The following is a 20,707-nucleotide window of genomic DNA, read 5'->3' as shown; positions in this document are numbered from 1 at the left end:
ACTTTGGAAATGTATTGTTGTAGCACAAAAGTTCATATTAAAATACTGAATGGATACATATGTGTACAAATCTTTTATCATACAGAAAATTACGATGACTTTCATGAAGATTGAATGCATTTGCACGCCACTGTACAGCCTTATTTTTATTGTTCATTATTGCAACTGACAATATTAGACGTGACATTAAATCAATACAAACTAAATTTTAAATGGAAACCAAAAAATATTCAATGCATTGTAGTGAACACTTGGATGGAAAAACTGAGGCACTCACTGAATGACGAATTAGCTTAACAACGTGAACAATAATAAAAAGCAACACCACACACCTAAATGCCAACTAGTCTTACGTCACTATCTCGTTGTTACGGGACACGAGAAACGCCTCACAAAACAACAAACATCAGCTGGTGACATGATACGTTCAGTCTCGTGATATTCCTCAGCAAAGTGAACAATCGCCCTGTCTGTCTCTACTTTCCGTTAAGCTCCTTAGTTAGTTGGACAAATCCCAAGCAAATACGTCAACTCCGACGTAGAATGTCAATTATTCTTTTTTCTCTGTAAGTTTTCGTCCTCTTTTAGGAATCATCTCAAGGCTATGCAAATAAAACTCTCCCCATCTCTGCCTTCTGCCAGGCGCATCGCCGATGCTCCTCAAACATCAGCCTCTCCCAGCCAGAAGAGCTCACTAACAGATGACTCCCTGCTTTACCTGTGAAGAACCGTGCCGGCTGCTACAGCATGTTTTTATTTTCTGTGCTATCATTTTAGGGTTTTCGCTCCATTTACATTTTCCTGCTTGCAGACACGGAGCTGGTTAAGATGTTGTATATGTAGTCTAACTAAACCGGATTAATTGATCTTCTACAGATTTGACAAGAAGCCGATTTGCATTGGATTCACAGTCAATCAAAGGTATCCAATCATAATCTGTTGCTGCGCAGATAGACGCAGTATATGCTTTTGCAATGTACGGAAATACGGAACTGCGTGGGCGGTACTACAACTTATCGTTCCAGAGCGTAACACTTACGACAAATCAATTCAGAATTACGCTCTCGTTAGCTCGATTTTTAACCGAATGTCACGCGCGCTTAATAAGCTTTAGTTATTAGTATGCTATACTTTTGATATGACTGTAATATTTACTTACACACACACGCGCGCACAAAGCATCCCCCCACAGCTGTCTAAAATGGTGTATTCCGCGTAGCCGCACTCTTGGCAGATCGAAGACGGAGACCGGGAAGAACCACGCTGAGCTGCGAAGCATGGACAGGAGCGCTGTGGTAAAGGTTGGGGCCGCGGCCAGCGCTGGTGTGTTCGCCTTGTTTGGTGGCGTGGTGCTGGCGCAGTACATTTTCACTAGAAAGAAAAAAGCCGGTCGCAAAACCAAGATCATCGAAATGGTGAGTGAATAGCTATGACTTTGAGAGCGGAGGCTAGAGGGTACGGAGCACCGTTGCCGGAAGGAGGGGATTTGACAGATAAGATCCGCCCCCGGGGTCCATGCGTGAGCCAGGGACTGGTCACGTGACCGAGGACACTTTGCTGCTGTCCTTAGTATGGGTTGGAAGGTCAGCTCCAAGACTTTGGAGCTAGCTGGTGGTGAGCTTGCATTATGTGCTTGGCAGGACACCAGTAGTCGTTCCTGGCCTTGCTGTCCAGCTCACTCCTGACGTTTCCAAAATGTGCAAACCCTGTCCAGCGAAAGACGGCTTTTAAAGACCCCCTTTGCCACCGTTAAGACTGAAGATGCGATGAGTGACCAGACTTTCCTGTTTTGGACCGAGTATTGTACTTTTCTGCAAATTGGAGAGCGCCTCAGTTTTTAATCCAAAAATATGTAAGAGGCAGCTCCTCATACTGTATATATATGAGAGTCAAGTCCAAATGGCAATGATCCCGAGCTACAAAGTGAATGTGTTGTAAGATGTAGTCTGCTGTATAATATTTACTAGTGGTGTGATGTATGAAATATTTATATGAACTGAAGTATCATAGCTCTAAACTCTGTGTCATCAGAGTTCTACATTTTATTACGTCTTTAGAGTTGCTATATATACAATGAATGTATGTTACCATAAAATTAACAAAACAAAGTAAACTGTTTTATTGTAGCCTTTCAATCAGATATTTAGACCTGACATGATTCACAGATATTTTTAATATTAGGTAAAAGACTGGAGAAAAGTATTGTCATTACTGTCAGTTGTTTGCAGCCTTTCTCTCTTTTTAGTTTTTAAAACTGTAATACAGAAAATCCTAACTCACACAGATAAGATTTTATAAAAATTGTAGTAGAATTACTATAGTTTTTTCTCAATATGAGGACATTCGTTCTTCATTTCTATCCATAATTTCTCAAAAAGTACTTCTTTTTGTTTAAATTTCATGCTGTCATCATTATGTACTTCAAGTAATTTCTATTGCTCTGTGAGCCGAAGCTTAGAATAGCTTGATACTAATGGTTTCTGCAACTTATATTTTTATATTCATATTCTTTGGTATGCAAGTTTGGAAGATGAAAAAAATATTTCTATGTACCTAAAGATGCCCAGAAATCAATGGCATGTTCTCTTTATTCTCTGTTGCCACACCATGTTGTAACATTTACTCATTGAGAACATGAGGAACCACAAGCCAAACTTATCTCTCAACGCTTTTATTTTATCAGTGGAATACAAGATATTTTCAGTATTTCATTGCATGTTGGAGATACTCATGTTTAAATGTTCAAAGATATCAACTAAGTATGGTAATTTTGCAATCCATTTATCGTTTGTAAGTGACATGCAGAATTTCGCTTCCGCTTCGTTAAAAACCCTTCACTCTTCAGTTCAAGGAAAAATTTGTCTTTTTTAAATAGTCATCTTATTTCCTAGTGAAGAAGATTAACATGCTGTAACTTCTTGGCAAAGAGATGTGATTTAAAAGGACTATTTTTTATATACAGTGCCCTCCATTATGTTTGGAACAAAGACACATTTTTGCTTGATTTAACCCTCAGTGCCACAGTTTAAAATTACAAATCAAACAATTCACATTGCAGACTTTCATTTAAGGGTATTTGCATGCATTTTGATCACACCACACAAAAATGACAACACATTTTATATATGGCGCCCCATTTCAGCGCACCACAATTTTTGCGACACAGCAAAAGTAGGTATATTGCTGCCATATTTAGGACTTTGTCGCATATCCCATGCATACCATGACTGCTTGATGTCTGCGATTCATAGACATCACCAGGTGGTGAGTATCTTCTCTGGTGATGCTCTGCCAAACCTCTAATGCAGCCATCTCCAGTTACTGCTTGTTTCAGGAAGTTTGTCTCCATAATGTTTCTCTTCAGCATATGGAAGGCATGCTTATTTGGATATAAATCAGGTGACTGGCCTGGTCATTCAAGAATTTTTCCATTTTTTAGCAATGAAAAACTCCTGTGTTGATCATTATTATGTTTGGGATCATTATTTTGTTATAGTATGAAGCACTGGCCAATGAAGTTGGAGGAATTTATTGGACATTGAGCAGATAAGATGTTTCTATACACCTCAGAATTAATTTTGCCACTGCCTTCAGCAGTTCATCATCAATAAAGAGAAGTGTGCCAGATCTGTGCAGACATATATTCCCAAGCCATAACACCCTCACCACCATGAGGTAACCTGCATTGGATCTTGGGCAGTTCCTTTTCTGTCTCCACACTTGGCTCTTGCCATCACTCTGATACAGGTTCATTTTTGTCTTGTCTGTCCACAAGATCTTTTTCCAGAATTCTGTAGGCTCTTTTAAGTACTTTTTCTCAAGCTGTAATCTGGCCATCCTGCTTTTGTGGCTAACTAGTGGTTTGCATCTTGCAGTGTGGCCTCTGCATTTCTGTTCATGAATTCTTCTGCATATAGTTGTCTCTGACACATCCACATCAGCCCTCTGTATTTCTGTTCATGAATTCATCTGCAGGTAATCGTCTCTGACACATCCACATCTGCCCTCTGGAGACTGTTTCTGATTTGTTGGATGTGCATTTGTGACTTTGTCTTTACCTTAGTGAGGATTCTTCTGTCAGCAGCAGTGGAGGTCTTCCTTGGCCTAGCAGTCCCTTTGCAATTACTGAGCTCGCCAGTGCACTCTTTATTCTTAATGATATTCCAGACAATTGATTTAGGTCAATCCAAGGTTTTAATGATGTTGCTAATGATTTTATTTTTGTTTGTCAGCCTCATAATGGCATCTTTGACTTTCATTGACACAGCCTTTGCCCTTATCCTCATGTTGAACAATAGCAACTACTTTCTCCAAAGGGTAGAAGCAAGCCCAAGTATCTTATGAAGTAATGAAACACCGCTGAGTAATCACAAACACCTGTGATGCCAATTATCCTAAACATTATGGTGCCATGAAACGGGGGGACCATGTATAAGAAGTGTTGTAATTTCTACATGGTGTGACAGAAATGTATGCAAAATACCCTTCGATGAAAGTCTTTGCCCCAAGCATTATGGAGGGCACTGTACTTAATGATTTTTTTAAACTGTGTCTAGTGCTTTTTAGAAGTGTTTTCCCAACCAGTTCTTCATGGTGAAGAAAGCAGTATGTTATTATGATGTCATTGTTTTATTTATTCACCAAAGACATAAATCCTTTCACTCAACCAATCATTGATGGAACCCCATCTTCATAAATTCCCAAACACAGAGGGAGAGCTGTGTGTCAACACTGACACATACAGATGTGGGGCAGCAGCAGAACCCTTGACATGACTGGTTACTGGGAGTGACTTTTTTGTCCAACCTGCTTGCAAGCCTGGATTTCAAACAGGAACTAAACAACCTTTAAGGGTAAATTTCATACAAACGTTAACGTAAAGTTTTTCTTTACACAGAGAACTATAGACACTTGGAATAAGCTACCAAGTAGTGTGGTAGACAGTAAGACTTTAGGGACACTTTCAAAACTCGACTTGATGTTTTTTGGAAGAAATAAGTAGATAGGGCTGGCAAGGTTTTTTTGGGCTGAATTGCCTGTTCTCCTCTAGATTGTCCTAATGATTAATATAATAATAATAATAATAATAATTCATTACATTTATATAGTGCTTTTCTCAGTACTCAAAGCGCTATATATTTATAATTCTAATGATTAACCTTTATTCCTGAGTTAATAGATTGAAATTTGCTGAGGTCTGATTAAGTGAAATGGAATGTTTTCCAAAGTAAAGCCCAAGCTGATACCCCAGTGGCCAACATGCTGTAATAACATACATATTATCTGTTTACTCTTGACTAAAATTGTTTTTGCTTTGCCTTCTTGGAGTATGCTCCTAAACAGAGTCATGAGTACCAGTGGAATTCATATCAAAAACACAGTGGCTTAACTAATTCACAAGTGCTTTTATGGCACCCGTGGACTGAAGTGCTACAAGCCACTGGTCTAGTATGTAAAGTTCAGTGATAGTTTACCCCCAACAGTCCTCTAGTTTCTACAGAGCTCACTTCAAGACTCTAAATGATTGAACAGTTTTGTGAATGTTATATGTTATGCTGGTGTTATCCCTTATCATCATACTGACTCCTGGTTTGCCATTTTAAAAATCTGATCACTCCATCTTAAATGAGCTAATGCTACTCTCTAACTGCTGTAGAATGTCTGTGCTGAGGTGAGCTATATGAAAAATTTCAAGTGGGAAAAGTGCCTTAAGAGGCCACAGTTCATAGTAGTAAAAATTTATTTGCAGTGCCCCAATCAAATATTCCAGTGAATAACTTGAACTAGATCAGTGCCTGTTTAAAGACGAGCTTCCAGAACATCCTTGAATGAGTCAGTTGAAGGGGCTTTACAGGCAGACACGCCTATATGGTACTTTGACCTAATGTGTGCATGGATTTGGTAAAATACTAAATTTATTTTGATGCGTGGTTCAGACATTTATTTGCCACTATACCATCTTAGGGAGGAACTGGTTGCAAGGTAGACAGGCACTGTTTGGTCAGAAGAATCACTCAGGGAAGGGTGATTTGATCCAAAACTTGGGTGGGTAATATAGATAAAAAACTTAAAATGAGAAAAAAGACGATTTTGGATGATTGTGATAATCATTGTAATAAAGAATAAATAGTGGCTTATATGCTGTACAATAGAAAGATAACTTTTGAATTAAAGTACAATCAAAGCGAATTCACAGGGTGTCAGAAGGATTCCCCAAGGCTTGTATTTTATTATAAGCAAATAGATGAAAATCAGTGCACACATGAGCAAAACAAATGAAATACAGAAGTGATGTGATATATTTATATGTTTGCATATTTATATGGCACATTATTTAACCTAAAATTCCCTTTGAAACATTTCTATAATGCACCATTGTCAAAATCTTAACTTGATGTTTTTTTTTTTTTTTTTAATGCTGTACTGCTTTTTCACTATTCTCATTTTCTAGCTTGCTCATTGTGCCAAAATGCCAGAAAGTAAATTATCTTGCTTGCTAATTACCCATTATGCCATCATGCTTAATCTTCTGTTCTGCTATGTTCCTAGTTACCCAGCATGATTACTTACAGTATATTAGTATTTCAGTTATTTGGTTATTTTTATGTTTTTGCACAATAATAATTCTTAATAATAATTCTTTGCATTTATATAGCGCTTTTCTCACTACTCAAAGCACTCAGCAATTGCAGGTTAAGGGCCTTGCTCAAGGGCCCAACAGAGCAGAGTCCCTTTTGGCATTTACGGGATTCGAACCAGCAACCTTCCGATTGCCAGTGCAGATCCCTAGTCTCAGAGCCACCACTCTGCCTGGGATGAAATGACTAAAATGCACATACAGCCAGCACTGGCAGACAGAAATGTAAACTATAGAAATTGCCTTTGTCCTGAACCCAATTGCATGGCAAAGGGGCGTTAGTAATAAAATATGGGATTAAAATAATTCAGTTCAATAACTCTTCCAATTTTTAAGCCAAGAAGAATGAAAATGACAGGAAATGCTGGAAACTGTAAAGTACCTAGTGTAGTAAGAAATTTTTGATGCCAATAAGGCAGGTAAAAAGGTGCCTCTAATGTTATAAAAACTCTTAAAACTATTTAAATTCCTTTAAAATGAAAAATTAAAATCAGTCTTGTGGTAGTAATTTTCAGTGGTCTCTGATATGAGAAACCAGCTGGCGTTTAGTTGCTGTGATGTATGTTTTAAGTTTCAGCATAAAATAACCTACAAGTAAGCATCCTTGCTCGGTAACTGACATAAAAGAACAAAGAAGAAATAGATGTGTTTTTGCCCTATCTTTTGATAGTTAACTCTGTCATTTTCTTTTTAATTCACTTTTTCTGTGGAGTTTGCTCTCTGTTTACTGACAATTATTGACAAGCACAGCAGAGACTAGGCCAAGCTACACGACAGCTATTTTAGTGTTACCCACTTGTGTGTTTATTAGTAAATAATAACATAATCAGAAATTTAAAAAGAATAATATAGTAAACAAAAAATATTCCTTTACACCCAAGTTCCTACTTTATTCAGTAAAAAAAATCCTTAAACCAGTTTTCATTCCTGGATTGATACAAATAAAATACAAATTGGAAAATAACAGTTTATTTAATTAATGTGGGAGACCAATTAAAAGAAGAAGTTGGTTGGGATGAAAATTTGCAGTCCCAGGGTCATCCAGGTCTGTACTTGAAAACCACTGATTTAAACATATTAACAAAAACATATGCAGGAATTTTCTTTGTCAAGATATTTGACAATGTGGCAATTGTTTCTGACAAAGCATTTAACCGACTTTGCAAGAGTGCTTGATTGACGTTTACAGGTACATATTTTGGCTGATATCCTGCAGGTCTTGGACAACCATATTAATACTTCATGGAGCATGATATAGTTTTGATAGGACTGAATTGTTTAAGGCAAAATAAAACCTTTGCAAATCATGAAGAACTAAGTTAGAAAAATCAGTCCCACGCAGTCCTACCTAGGCTTTATAAAAAAACCCTGCACATGATTAGCATTATTGAGGAGTTTAAAATATTCTATAAATATTACTATTGTACTATTCCCCAGTCCTACTTGTATTGTTGGTGCCATTCTTTGTGACCACTTGTGTCCTAATGTGCCATTCTGGATTTACCAAGAATGTATGCATCCCAAATTTCTGCATAGAGTGACTCACTACATCACTGGGTGATCCCAAAGACTTTGTGTGTTGTACGTTATCTCCATGCATGCATATATCACAGGGGACTGTGAGATAATGGCATGGAGTATATGGTACTATACCACAAATCTGTCTCAGACACGGTATCTCTTCTGTCACTTTACTTCACTGTTCACATGCATCTGTAATAAAAAAAACATTCAACAGGCAGGCATATAATAAGTGTGTGCACTCAAATGCTATCCCAGACTGCATAGCACCATTTTTTGTCATACTGTGCTCTGGAAAGGAAAACAATTAATGCGGGACAATGGTCTTATAGATATCTTATAGATGGCCTTGCTGTCTAATCACTTCAGAACCTGGCTTCAGTTCCTAGCATTATTGCTGCTTATGGACTTTGGCCATATGTCGCTGAATGTGGTTGTGTGTATGGTCTTTTCCAAAGGTGGTTCATCCATTTTACTTGATACTGTACAGATAGGCTGTGGCTCTTGCCAACCTGTAAAGGAAAATGCACATTCAGAAAGTAGATGGATGGATGGCTGGTAAAGGTTATTTATTTGTATTTACTTCAGACACTCCATAAAAATAATTTGATTGTGTTATCAGTGCGTGTGAACAACATAGCAGACTAGGATAGATTTACCAAAGTCACTGGGGTTAAATGACTAACTAGGAGTTCTTCCTGATCTATTAGCAGTAGTCTGTTCTCCATTAAGCCTCATAGCATTGCTTACAAAAGTTTTGGAAAAGTGCCCAAACTGCTGTAATTTTGTGCTAATCTCACAAATTGTGTCATCTGAGGTCAGTAAGTGCTCTGTCATGGTGTCAAGAAGTAGAGGAGATAGGCTAGCAGGCATTAACAAAGTATTATCAGTGGGCACCCTGTCTGTGTTAAGCATTACGTGAAGATATGCCGTAATGTTTAGAACATCTCCGGGCAGCTAGAGTTAACTTTAATTCCAACACAGACTTTTGTGCTTTTCTGTGTTCCTGTAGTCGTTATTCCTACCTGGATGATTCAATGTGAAGTAGACAATTTATGCAAAGAACAGGACAGAGACCTGCTGTAGTTTCTAGCCAACTGTATTTCTGATATTTCTTCTCCTGCCATGGATATTTGGCACACAGCTTAGGCCTCAGCTCTAACAGCCACACAATCATTACATTCCTGCTTCTAGATGTGTCCACCTCTATGTGTATTGAAACTGTGCCAGCTCAGCAGTGGGGCTTGACTTACCACAACTACTATTCAAAGGTCAAGGGACGCAGGTTGTGCAAGCCTTGCACTGCTATCACAAACTAGTAATCCTGAACACTTTGCTGAGCTTTGTTTCTGCTGACAGAAGAAGTAGTGTGCAACCACAAATGAGGGGCATGCATGCACTGCACCCTGAGCATAGGAAAAATAAAAATTACTCAATGTTCAATACTAGGAGTCAGTGACTGGTTTGACAATTGCAATGAGAACTATGGGTAGTATTGTGAATTTGGTCTGGCTTGGTATCCTTCCTTAGTGGCCCCTGGACAGTATTAGATGGCAGGCTCTCCAGTGGCAGGGGCAGCAGTTCTTAGTGACTACAAGGAAGAGACATTGACAATTCTTCACATTGCACCATAGCAGGCTTGTTGAAGAAGCTGGTTGTTCTTCTGCTTTGGGAGGGCTCACTCAGACTGCTGTTTATTGGTTTCTACCACAAGGATGAACCATGCTGGAAGCCTAATCTGTCAAGCTACACAGAGTTGACTGCTTTCTGTGGAATGATACTCCCAGCCACGGTTTTCTTCATTAAGTATTTGTATTTTGGAACATGACAGTTTGAAAGACCCTAAGAGTGCTTGCTGACAAACAGAATGACTTTCTCTATATGGGAGCGCCACGGAGCCCTGAAGCTGGCAATCCATCCCTATATTGTCACCCTGAACAGCCTTGTGAAACACACTGAGATGCTGGACCCACTACTGTGGCTGTCATTGACTTTTTTATCTTTGCAAACAGATTAAGAAAAGGAAGTAAATAATGGGGTTGTAAGGCTGGTAGGGACACTCTGTCATTCTTTCTGTCTGTCAAGAACTCTAGGCATTCTGGTTCCTCCCCCAGCTTACTGTCTCTCAGACCGTACATCAACTGTGTAGGCTCAGATAAGCAGTGCTATTTTTGGAGATGCCCACCCCCCACCACCACTCTGTTATATAAACCCTGTGCAGTCATACAATTTCTCCCTGCCTGTTGCTGATCAGCTGTTTGAGGTAAACTTCTGTGGAACTAAGCGTAAGTGTGCACATATGAGAGGTTAACTGTGTTTGCGGGTACCTGTTTGTCTATAAGTGTGTACATCTGTGTGTTTGTATAATGTGGCACAGATATGCAAGTCTGTAGGAGTCATTGTGTGTGTGCTGATCAGTGTATTTGTGATTAAGCTGGTAACAACACTGGTATACTGGTAACATTGTAGAAAGAGCTACAAGATTTGATTTGCATGGAGTTTTGTGTCTAGAATCAAACTGTGAGTTTATGCAAGCAACTTCATTTACTGCACTACTTTAGGTGATGTATACATCTGCTTTTGTTCTGCATAATTTATTGGCAAGCTTTGAGGGTTAATACCATGTAAAGTTGTCATTTTCCTAATATTATGAGAGCAAAATTTCAAAGAAAAAGTATAAGAAGCTGTCAGTAGGTGGTACAATGTGATGGCGGGTGTAGCTGTGTTTACCTTGTTTTATACCAGAGTAGATTTAAAATGGCAGATTGTGTAGTGTGCAGCTGTGATCTCAGATAGCAGATGAAAGTTTAATCACTTTTAAGCTGTTGGTATGTACACTCAGAGCAGCACCACATCACCACCATTACAGGTTCCTGAAAGGTGCTGAGTGAGTATACAAAGACATTCAACAAAAGCACATCTTTGAAAACACACATAACGCTGATGTGGTAACTAAAAGTACAGTTAAACCTTTTCTGTAAGAGTGGTTACACAGAGGTGAGAAGTCCCTATGACTCACATAGCCTCACTGCAAGCCAGAAGCTTTTCTTCTGTTTTCTGTGGAGTCATGATTATTGCTGAATGTTTGAGAGCCATTCTCACAACATTTACATTCACAGACTCCTTGATTTATGCTTGGAAGTTGTCCTGGATCAACATCCAAGGGCTGGTCAATACTTGTTTTCTTGATTTATTTGTTTACATTCAGTTCAAACTGTCTGGCATCTGCAGCAGCTGCTGACTCAGAGGACGAAGGTATTTGTTTACAGTCTGGTTATAGCATCAAATTTCCCTGCTATATGCAGTGCAGCTAACAATAAAGGTGACCTGATGGGTCTTAAGTCTGACAGTGGAAAACCAGTGCACTATGCAGAAAGAGATATAGCCATTGATGAATCTGACAGCATTTTGTCTCTTTTCCCTAGACAGCCAATATTGTATATGGAAGGTAATGAGTGAAATGTCAGGTTGACTCTCACTTCAACAACCAGGCTGCCACCTAGTCTTATACCAATGCAACTCTCAGAGGAGATTCATAATTCTTTGTATATGCTTTATTCATTATGTTTCCTCCTTCAATAATGTGTAATTGCATCCATAATTTAAGTGCCTGAAAGATGGCACCATTGTTCCAACAGAGGGCACTGTGGAGGCATTAATTTAGGCTATGTTTACAGTTCTGGTCTGAAAATAGTTTTCCAGTTTTACTTTTGCCTGACTGTGCATGCTTCTGTTAACATAAGATATATATCTGATTTACATGTTTGCACAGGTAGAGTCCCCAAATAACTGCCATACAAAAATGAATGAGTGCCAAGGCACATGCAGTTGTGTTTAAATGGGGCAATGCAAATAAAAATCCAAATATTTTCATGTAATGTGTTGATACCTAATGTACAGTATGTGCTGTTGGTTTAAGTGCTGTTAATAATGGTTGGAATGCATACAGCTTTGGTTTCCTTTTTTCACAGCCAGTAAGGAGGAGTAGTTGAATGAAGCATTATTGCCATGCAGCTTATTTGCTGTTTTTTTGTTGTTGTTTTACAACCTAAATACATCAATTGTAATATGAGGTAGGTAGCACAATATGCTGTATATGACATCACCTCACCCCATTTACATGCATTACATGTACAGCAGTAAATGAAAATAAATTCACATTTATTTAGTTAATACATACTGTATGAACCAATGCCACACTTTATTGAAAACCACTTATACTCCATACTGTATCCATCCTTATTTAAGGCTTATTGAAGGCTGTATATGACATCACCTCACACCATTTACATGCATTACAGCAGTAAATGAAAATAAATTCACATTTATTTAGTTAGTACATACTGTATGAACCAATGCCACAATTTATTGAAAACCACTTATACTCCATACTGTATCCATCCTTATTTAAGGCTGAAGTCGGTGGGTTATTACTTGTGGGAAAGTGTTGAGTTAAACCTAATGACTAGTACAGGAAATAATGGTGAGTGGTGCTTGTTTTGAGTAGCCTTTTGCATTTTCCTTACCATAAAGAGCGAAAGAAATGATTACATGAAAAAGTGTGCATTTTGATTATATGACCTTATCAGTTTGTTAGGTGTATATATCCATTGTCCAAACCCACTTATCCAAAGCAGAGTTGCAGAGCCTATTCCAGGAAGTAGCAGGCAAAGGGGATGAACAGACCCTGGAAAGGGTGCTAGCTCATCACATAGTGAACACATACACACACTAAGGCCAACGTAAGCATTGCTAGTTCACTTATCCTATTGCACATGTCTCTGAGAAGAAACCCAAGCACTTACAGGAAACCCATGGAGCATCCAGGATGTGAACACTGTTCTCCTTTCTGTGAGGCAGCAGCATTATTATTGTACCACCATGTGTATACATTTGATATTATATAGAGTGCAGATACAGAACTAACACAGATACAGTTGCTCCACAGAGCAACTCACTGTAGTTTATGTTTGAAATGATCAGATGTACTTACAAACCAAGTTCTAATAGAGCAGTTAGGCTTTTAATGACTATCATATAAAACAGTACCTGCACCAGTACGACTTTTTGCTATTTATACATATAGGTATGCAGTAGTTTGTGTTGCTGCTTCACAGCTCCAGAATCCCAAGTTCTTATCTCACCCTGGACACTGTCTGCGCGTAGTTCACATTTTCTTCTTGTCAGTCCTATCCACTTAATTCTTCTGAAAAAACACCAAGTCTAGTTTTGAAAGTCCCTAAAGTGTTACTGTCTACCATGCTACTTGGTAGCTTATTCCAAGTGTCTATGATTCTCTGTGTAAAGAGAAACTTCCTAATGTTTGTGTGAAATTTACTCTTATCAAGTTTTCAACTTTTTCCCCATGTTCTTGATGAACTCATTTTAAAATAACAATCTTGATCCACTATACTAATTAATTTCATAATTTTAAACACTTTAATCATGCCACCTCTTAATCTTCTTTTGCTTAAACTGAAAAGGCTCAGCTCTTTTAATTTTTCCTCATAATTCATCCCCTTTAGCCCTGGACCTTTTTCTAGTGCTGCTATGTCCTTTTTGTAGCCTGGAGACCAAAATTGCACACAGTACTCTAGATGAGGCCTCACCAGTGCATTATAAACTTTGAGCATATCCTCCTTGGACTTGCTATATAACCTAACATTCTGTTTGCCTTCTTAATGGCTTCTGAACACTGTCGGGAAGTTGATAGTGTAGAGTCTACTACTACTCCTAAATCCTTCTCATAAAGTGTACTCTCCCATTGTGTATTCAAATCTAACATTTTACTCCCTATGAGTAATACATTACTTTTAATTACATTAAATTTCGTCTGCCACAAATCTGCTCAAGCGTGAATGCTGTCTAAGTCCTTCTTTAATGATTTAACCAATCCACCTATCTTGGTATCATCTGCAAACTTAACCAGCTTGTTACTTATATACCTATCTAAATCATTTATATATAAAAAATAGCAGCGGCCCTAGCACTGACCCCTGTGGAACACCACTCTTAACATCGGCCAGTTCTGATGAGGTTCCTCGCACCATCACCCTCTGCTTCCTGTGTTTGAGCCAATTCTGCACCCATCTAAAAACACCTTGAACTCCCACTTCTTTTAGTTTGATGCCCAACCTCTCATGTGGCACCTTATCAAATACTTTCTGAAAGTCCAGATAAATAATATCATCCACTTTAATCATATCCTTTTGTTGCTTCCTCACAGAATTCTAGCATCTTAATAAAACACGACATCCCTCTTCAGAACCTATGCTGACAGTTCAGAAAAATTCCTGTACTTGCCATATGCTGCTCAATCTTATCCTTAATAATTTCTTCCATTAATTTTCCTTTGATGCATGTTAAGCTTACTGACCTATACTTGTTTGGATCTGCCAGGTCACCCTTTTTGTATAGCGGGATAATATTTACCATTTACTGGCCCTCGAAATCTCTCCAGTGTGCAGTGACTTCCTAAAAATATGTGTCAAGGGATTACATATGTACTCACTGGCCTCCTTAAGAACTCGAGGGTGATTTGTCCTGGTCCTGGTGATTTGTTTGATTTCAGCCTATTTAATCTGAGCAGTACTTCTCCCTTTACAATTTACAGAAAATCTAAAAATTTACAAAGATGTATGGGTTAGGTTAACTGGCAACTTTAAACCGGCCTGGTATGTGATGGACTGGTTTTTTTATAGAGTGCTGTTTTTTTGTCTTGCACCCAATGATGCCAGCTCCCCATTGTCCTGAAGCAGATAACACTGGTTAAATTGGAAACAGAGTAGATGGATAGTTATTTGCACAGTCAGAAAAAAGAGCTGTGTTAGATATCTCAAAAAATCAGAGTCTAGATGAAACTAGTAGTGTTAATATAGACTTACATTTACTTATTTTTTCCTCCAACTAGATGCCAGAGTTTCAGAAGAAAACTGTTCACATCAGGGACCCAGAGAAGGTAGAGGAGATCATCTGTGGCCTTATCAAGGGCGGGGCTACCAAATTACAGGTAAGTGGTGTACAATTGGCAAAGGCGCGCAGAGTTAGTGAACGTGTTTCCTTTCTACATTAGGGCAACTGAGTATTAGGCACTGTGCACATACAGTAGAGGATTAGTCCCCACTTTTCCTGTATTCATAATGTATTTTGTAACTATTTAGTGCTTGTAGTGCTCTCTTCAAGTCAAAACAATTAAGTCTGGTCTGGCTGTTCTTAACTAATCAATGTGAGTGCATCATGTGGAAGATTAGTCTGACCAAAGCCAGTGCATATCATATCTGTTTTGCAAATAAAGTGGACAGTTGGGTTTCACTTTAACCTTTTGTCATTGCACTTCATCCAGCTTGTCTTTGGAATTTTTTTTCTCATTCTGCAAGGAAGGAGTATTTGGATGAATTCACAATTATTTTTTGTGAAATATTTCAGCAAATTGGAATGTAAGCTTTGGACCAGTGACACCTCACACGTGAAGTGTATAATTTATGAAGAATGAAGTCCAACTATCAAATATACACTTTCACAAAAAGTATAACAAAACAAGTGCACATTTATTCAAAAATATAACCAAAGAAAAAGAAATTATTCAATTTATATGTTGCTGCCAATATATAGAAACCGACACCCAAATACCAATTGCATGGCTAGTGTAGAGGTAAGAATGGCTGCTTTTGAATCAAGAGGTTGCAGGTTCGATCCCAGGTTTTTCCCATATTTTCCATTTTGAGTAGTGAGCATCTGTTGTTATTACTATTATATAATAAAAACATACATTTGCTTTGAGTCTGTAACAGCCGGTGTAAAGCTTTGCAAAGCAAAGACGCTGATGGAGAGGTGCAAAGAATTTAAGGTGGCCTGGGATTACGACTTTTTTTATAGGCTTCAGGGATTCTAGTATTAGCATTATGAAGACATCTAAGCATCAAAGGCACATGTCAGTATAACATTAATTCTATCTGTTTGTGGAGTTTTCTTGTTCAGTGTCTTAGGGAGCAACGGGCAATCCTAGTAGCACTGGGCACACTAAAAGGCATAAAGAAACTGTGTTAGTCACTGCACTCCAATTCTGCTATGCCTGTTTGAATTTCATTCATTTTGAATCCAGTCTGGGTTATTTCTATATACTGTAGTGTCTGAGTGAGTATGAGACAAACACCAATGCTGAGCACAGTACACAAACACACGGCCAATTTAGAATCATAAGTTAACCTGACATAAATATCTTTTGGATATAGAAAGAAAACTGGAGTAGCTAGAGAAAACTGTACACAGACACAGGGAGAACTTGCAAACTCTGACAGGCACTGCTAGGGTGAGATTTAAACAGGGGTCTGGTGCGCTAAACAGGAGGCCTACTATTGTGAAGCTTCCTCGCTGTGTAAGTAATGCAAAAAATGTTAACTGCATTTAAAAGCAGGTCACATTTTTATTATTAGTGGCCTGCTTAATTAAGTTAGAATTGTTATGTAAAATTTAGAGCCACCATTGACTTTGCTGCCACAGAGATGAAAAGTGTCTAGAAGTGGTATAAACTTTGCCTATGGCTGACTATTTCTGCTGGCTTTAATATCAAGAAATAAAGTAAAACTTCTGAACCAATTTCTAATAGAGCCAGAGTATAGAGTCCATCCATCCATCCATCCATTTTCCAACCCCTGAATCCGAACACAGGGTTACGGGGGTCTGCTGGAGCCAATCCCAGCCAACACAGGGCGCAAGGCAGGGAACCAATCCCGGGCAGTGCACCAACCCACCGCAGGAGTATAGAGTCAAATTTTGCTATTTGTAGATTGCACACAGGATAGGTTCTGAGTCTCTGTTCCCCTGTAATAGAAATAGTGGATTCAGAAGATGGGTGGCTTGAGACTGACTGGCTAAACAAGCCCACATGCCATTGTTACTTCTTTGTCAAAATCAAAACAAACCTGTCTTTTAGTGCTTTAGCCCTTCAAACTTCTGGTATCTTCCTGCTTACACCCTGAGGGTGGTGGTAATGAAATTTTACTTTTTTTTTCTCCTCCCTAGATTATAACAGACTTTGATATGACACTCAGTAAGTTCTCCAGCAATGGAAAGCGATGCCCAACGTGTCACAGTAAGTGCTACCCTGCTTATTTTCTAAACAAAATTTCCAGACAAATATCTTATATTTTACGTTCTTTTATTGGCAGATATCATTGACAATTGCAAACTAGTGACAGAGGAATGTCGTGAGAAGGTAAATGTGTCATCCTACCCATGTTGAAATAGGGAGAGCTACTATAAACCACCTTCCTAATGTCTGCCACCTTTTATTTTGCACAGCTGTTGAGGCTAAAGAACACCTACTATCCGATTGAGATCGACCCACAACTCAGCATTGAAGAGAAATTTCCCTTCATTGTGGAGTGGTATGCCAGTGGGGGCCTAAGCTGCTCTTGGGCTGATGCCATCCTTTTCCAGACTAACAGTTATTTTTTTTTTCTCCTCAGGTACTTCAAGTCACACACTTTACTCATTGAGCAAGGCCTGCAGAAGGAGAAGCTGCCAGAGGTGGTGAGGGAGTCAGATGTCTCCCTGAGGTAGGCTCAATTACCACTTGAACAATGTCCCTAAATTCAAGCCACACTACACAAACATTCCAACCCCATCTTCTCACACTAGACACCCTCCAAGCAACCATCGGACAGTCGTAACTGCCTATCCCTACCAACAATGAGATGGTCTGGGCCTGTTGGAAGTATTGACTGTAACATATGTACCACATTTTTCTGACACTCTTTTTCCTTGCAGGGAGGGATACGAGATGTTCTTTGACAAGCTCCATCACCACAATATTCCTGTGTTCATCTTCTCAGCTGGTCTGGGGGATATCCTGGAGGAAATCATTCGGCAAGCAGGAGTCTACCACCCCAACATTAAAGTTGTCTCCAACTTCATGGACTTCGATGAAAATGTAAGATGGGGTGCAGGTACATTCCATCCCCCACCCTCCCCAACTCAATTGGTATCTGTGGCCTTAGTACCAGGTGGAGTAAACATAACAACATATGCCTCCTTCTCAGCTGTGGACATGTTCTCAGGCATGTCTCCACAGCAGCAAAGGGTTTATAGCATTACACGCTCCCAATTAACATTGGAGTGCACCCTTCCAGCACCAATTGCTGATCCATCCCATGAGAAAGTAGGATTCTGCTGCACTGACACAACTAAAGAGACATCTGGATTTAATACACTTTGAAAGCAGTAATAAAATTATAGCATGTTTTAGTGTATCAATCCATACCTTTTTATTTTCTGCAGGGTGTCCTGAGGGGATTCAAAGGGGAGCTGATCCATGTCTACAATAAGCATGATGGTGCCTTGAAGAACACAGACTACTTCAGACAGCTTAAAGACAATTGCAACATCATTCTTCTTGGGGACTCGCTGGGTGACTTAAACATGGCTGATGGAGTTACCAGTGTTGAGAACATCCTGAAGATTGGCTTTTTAAATGATAAGGCAAGTAGAATGGGACTTGTTTTGAGAAGTTCCACATTTATGTAGCTGAGGTCAAAAGAGTCCCAAAGCACTAGACTTTATAGATCATTGGTTTCCTGAGTGTCTACTCTCATTCCCATCATTGCTTTATCATCTTTGCTGGCCATCTAACTGCTGTCTATGTTACTTTTCCAGGTGGATGCACTTCTAGAAAAGTACATGGAATTATATGATATAGTTTTAGTCAAGGATGAGACACTTGAAGTGCCCAATTCCATTTTACAGAAGATTCTCTGATGGTTTGTGGGATTGGGATGGAGCTGGACAGCTTTTCCTTTTGATCATGGCTGTGTATTCTCATTTGGCCATCCTCCAATGTCAACTGCTAAACTGTCAAAGCCTCTTGTCACAAGTGCCACTACCAAAGCAGCGGTGGGGAGGGTAGCAGAGGTGAGAAGACAGCAAATGGATACAGACCAGCTGAGATGGAGTGACTGCATCATCCATACCCCAGGATCCTTGAACCCAACCCACCCCTCACAGTGGGCTGTATTCAAGACACTTGTCTATGACCTCAGATAAAGGGGTGTCAAAGTATCATAAGCACACATTGGTGCCCCTCACAGGCTTAAACATCATGGAAAAAGTGACTTCAGCTGGTTGAAACTGTTGCTTTAAATTCATTTGTGTGTTGCTGTTGTTTCTTATTTGTGCTCAGGTGGTGCCTTTTCTATACTCGGACTTGTTTACCACAAGAAAACAGATTAAATATTTCACTTAATGTCTGTTGGTCACTGTCCTTCTGTCTAAAGGCTTGTCAGCTACTCCTAGACCCAGATTAATTGACAGTTTTGCAAATTTATCATGGGTGACATGAAACAGGGAGGCCAGGGTATGTGATTCAGGGTGATAATGAAAGCTGCTGTCTATACTGGGAGTGTGGTTCAAGGCTATATTGTTACGGATGAAAATTTTGATCACACTTCTTATTTGATATTTGACTCCCTTTGATTGATTAATAGCCAAAAAAGAGACACCTGGCTGAACAACAAAAAAATACAAAAATAAATCTCCCAGAAAATATTTTTATGCCTTATACAGTGAGGAACATAAGTATTTGTACACCCTGCGATTTTGCAAGTTCTCCCACTTAGAAATCATGGAGGGGTCTGAAATTCACATTGTAGGTGCATTCCCACTGTGAGAGACAGAATGTAAAAAAAAAAATTCAGTAAATCACATTGTATGATTTGTACAGAATTTATTTGTATTGCACTGCTGCACATAAGTATTTGAACACCTGAGAAAATCAGTGTTAATATTTGGTACAGAAGCCTTTGTTTGCAATTAACGTTTCCCGTAGTTCTTGACCAGGTTTGCACACACTGCAACAGGGATTTTGGCCCACTCCTCCACACAGATCTCCTCTAGATCTGTCAAGTTCCGGGGCTGGCACTGAGCAACACGGAGTTTCAGCTCCCTCCAAAGATTTTCGATTGGATTTAGGTCTGGAGACTGGCTAGGCCACTCCAGAACCTTGATATGCTTCTTACAGAGCCACTCCTTGGTTATCATGGCTGTGTGCTTCGGGTCATTGTCATGTTGGAAGACCCAGCCACGACCCATCTTCAGTGCTCTGACTGAGGGAAGGAGGTTGTTGCTCAAATTCTCACAATACATGGCCCCATTCATCCTCTCCTTAATACAGTGCAGTCGTCCTGTCCCCTTCGCAGAAAAGCACCCCCAAAGCATGATGTTTCCACCCCCATGCTTCACAGTAGGGATGGTGTTCTTGGGATGCAACTCCTCCTTCTTTTTCCTCCAAACACGGCGAGTGAAGTTTAGACCAAAAAGTTCTATTTTGGTGTCATCTGACCACATGACTTTCTCCCATGCCTCCTCTGGATCATCCAGATGGTCATTGGCAAACTTCAGACGGGCCTGGACATGTGATGACTTGAGCAGGGGAACCTTCCGTGCAATGCGTGATTTGAAACCATGATGGCATAGTGTTCTACCGACAGTGACCTTTGAAACTGTGGTCCCAGCTCTCTTCATGTCATTGACCAGCTCCTCCCGTGTAGTTCTGGG

General features: G+C 39.4%; 1 protein-coding gene across 3 annotated transcripts; it reads left to right on the top strand.

The window, feature by feature from the left end:
• Nucleotides 1–1,000: 1,000 nt before the first annotated feature.
• Nucleotides 1,001–19,397, top strand: nt5c3a (5'-nucleotidase, cytosolic IIIA). Of its 3 annotated transcripts, none has more exons than XM_028817534.2 (9): nucleotides 1,001–1,415; nucleotides 15,069–15,167; nucleotides 17,180–17,249; nucleotides 17,326–17,372; nucleotides 17,459–17,544; nucleotides 17,626–17,715; nucleotides 17,927–18,089; nucleotides 18,437–18,637; nucleotides 18,812–19,397. In XM_028817534.2, the coding sequence occupies exons 1-9, from the start codon at nucleotides 1,278–1,280 to the stop codon at nucleotides 18,911–18,913; spliced, it is 996 nt and encodes a 331-aa protein (XP_028673367.1). In that variant the 5' UTR covers nucleotides 1,001–1,277; the 3' UTR covers nucleotides 18,914–19,397. The 3 variants fall into 3 exon arrangements, with proteins under 3 accessions (XP_028673367.1, XP_028673369.1, XP_028673368.1); XM_028817536.2 differs by lacking the exon at nucleotides 1,001–1,415 and adding an exon at nucleotides 10,311–10,421; XM_028817535.2 differs by lacking the exon at nucleotides 1,001–1,415 and adding an exon at nucleotides 10,401–10,443.
• The last annotated feature ends 1,310 nt before the right edge of the window (nucleotides 19,398–20,707 follow it).

The sequence above is a fragment of the Erpetoichthys calabaricus genome, chromosome 13 (assembly GCF_900747795.2).
Source record: "Erpetoichthys calabaricus chromosome 13, fErpCal1.3, whole genome shotgun sequence".
NCBI lineage: Eukaryota > Metazoa > Chordata > Cladistia > Polypteriformes > Polypteridae > Erpetoichthys > Erpetoichthys calabaricus.
This window is presented reverse-complemented; position numbering and strand designations above follow the sequence as displayed.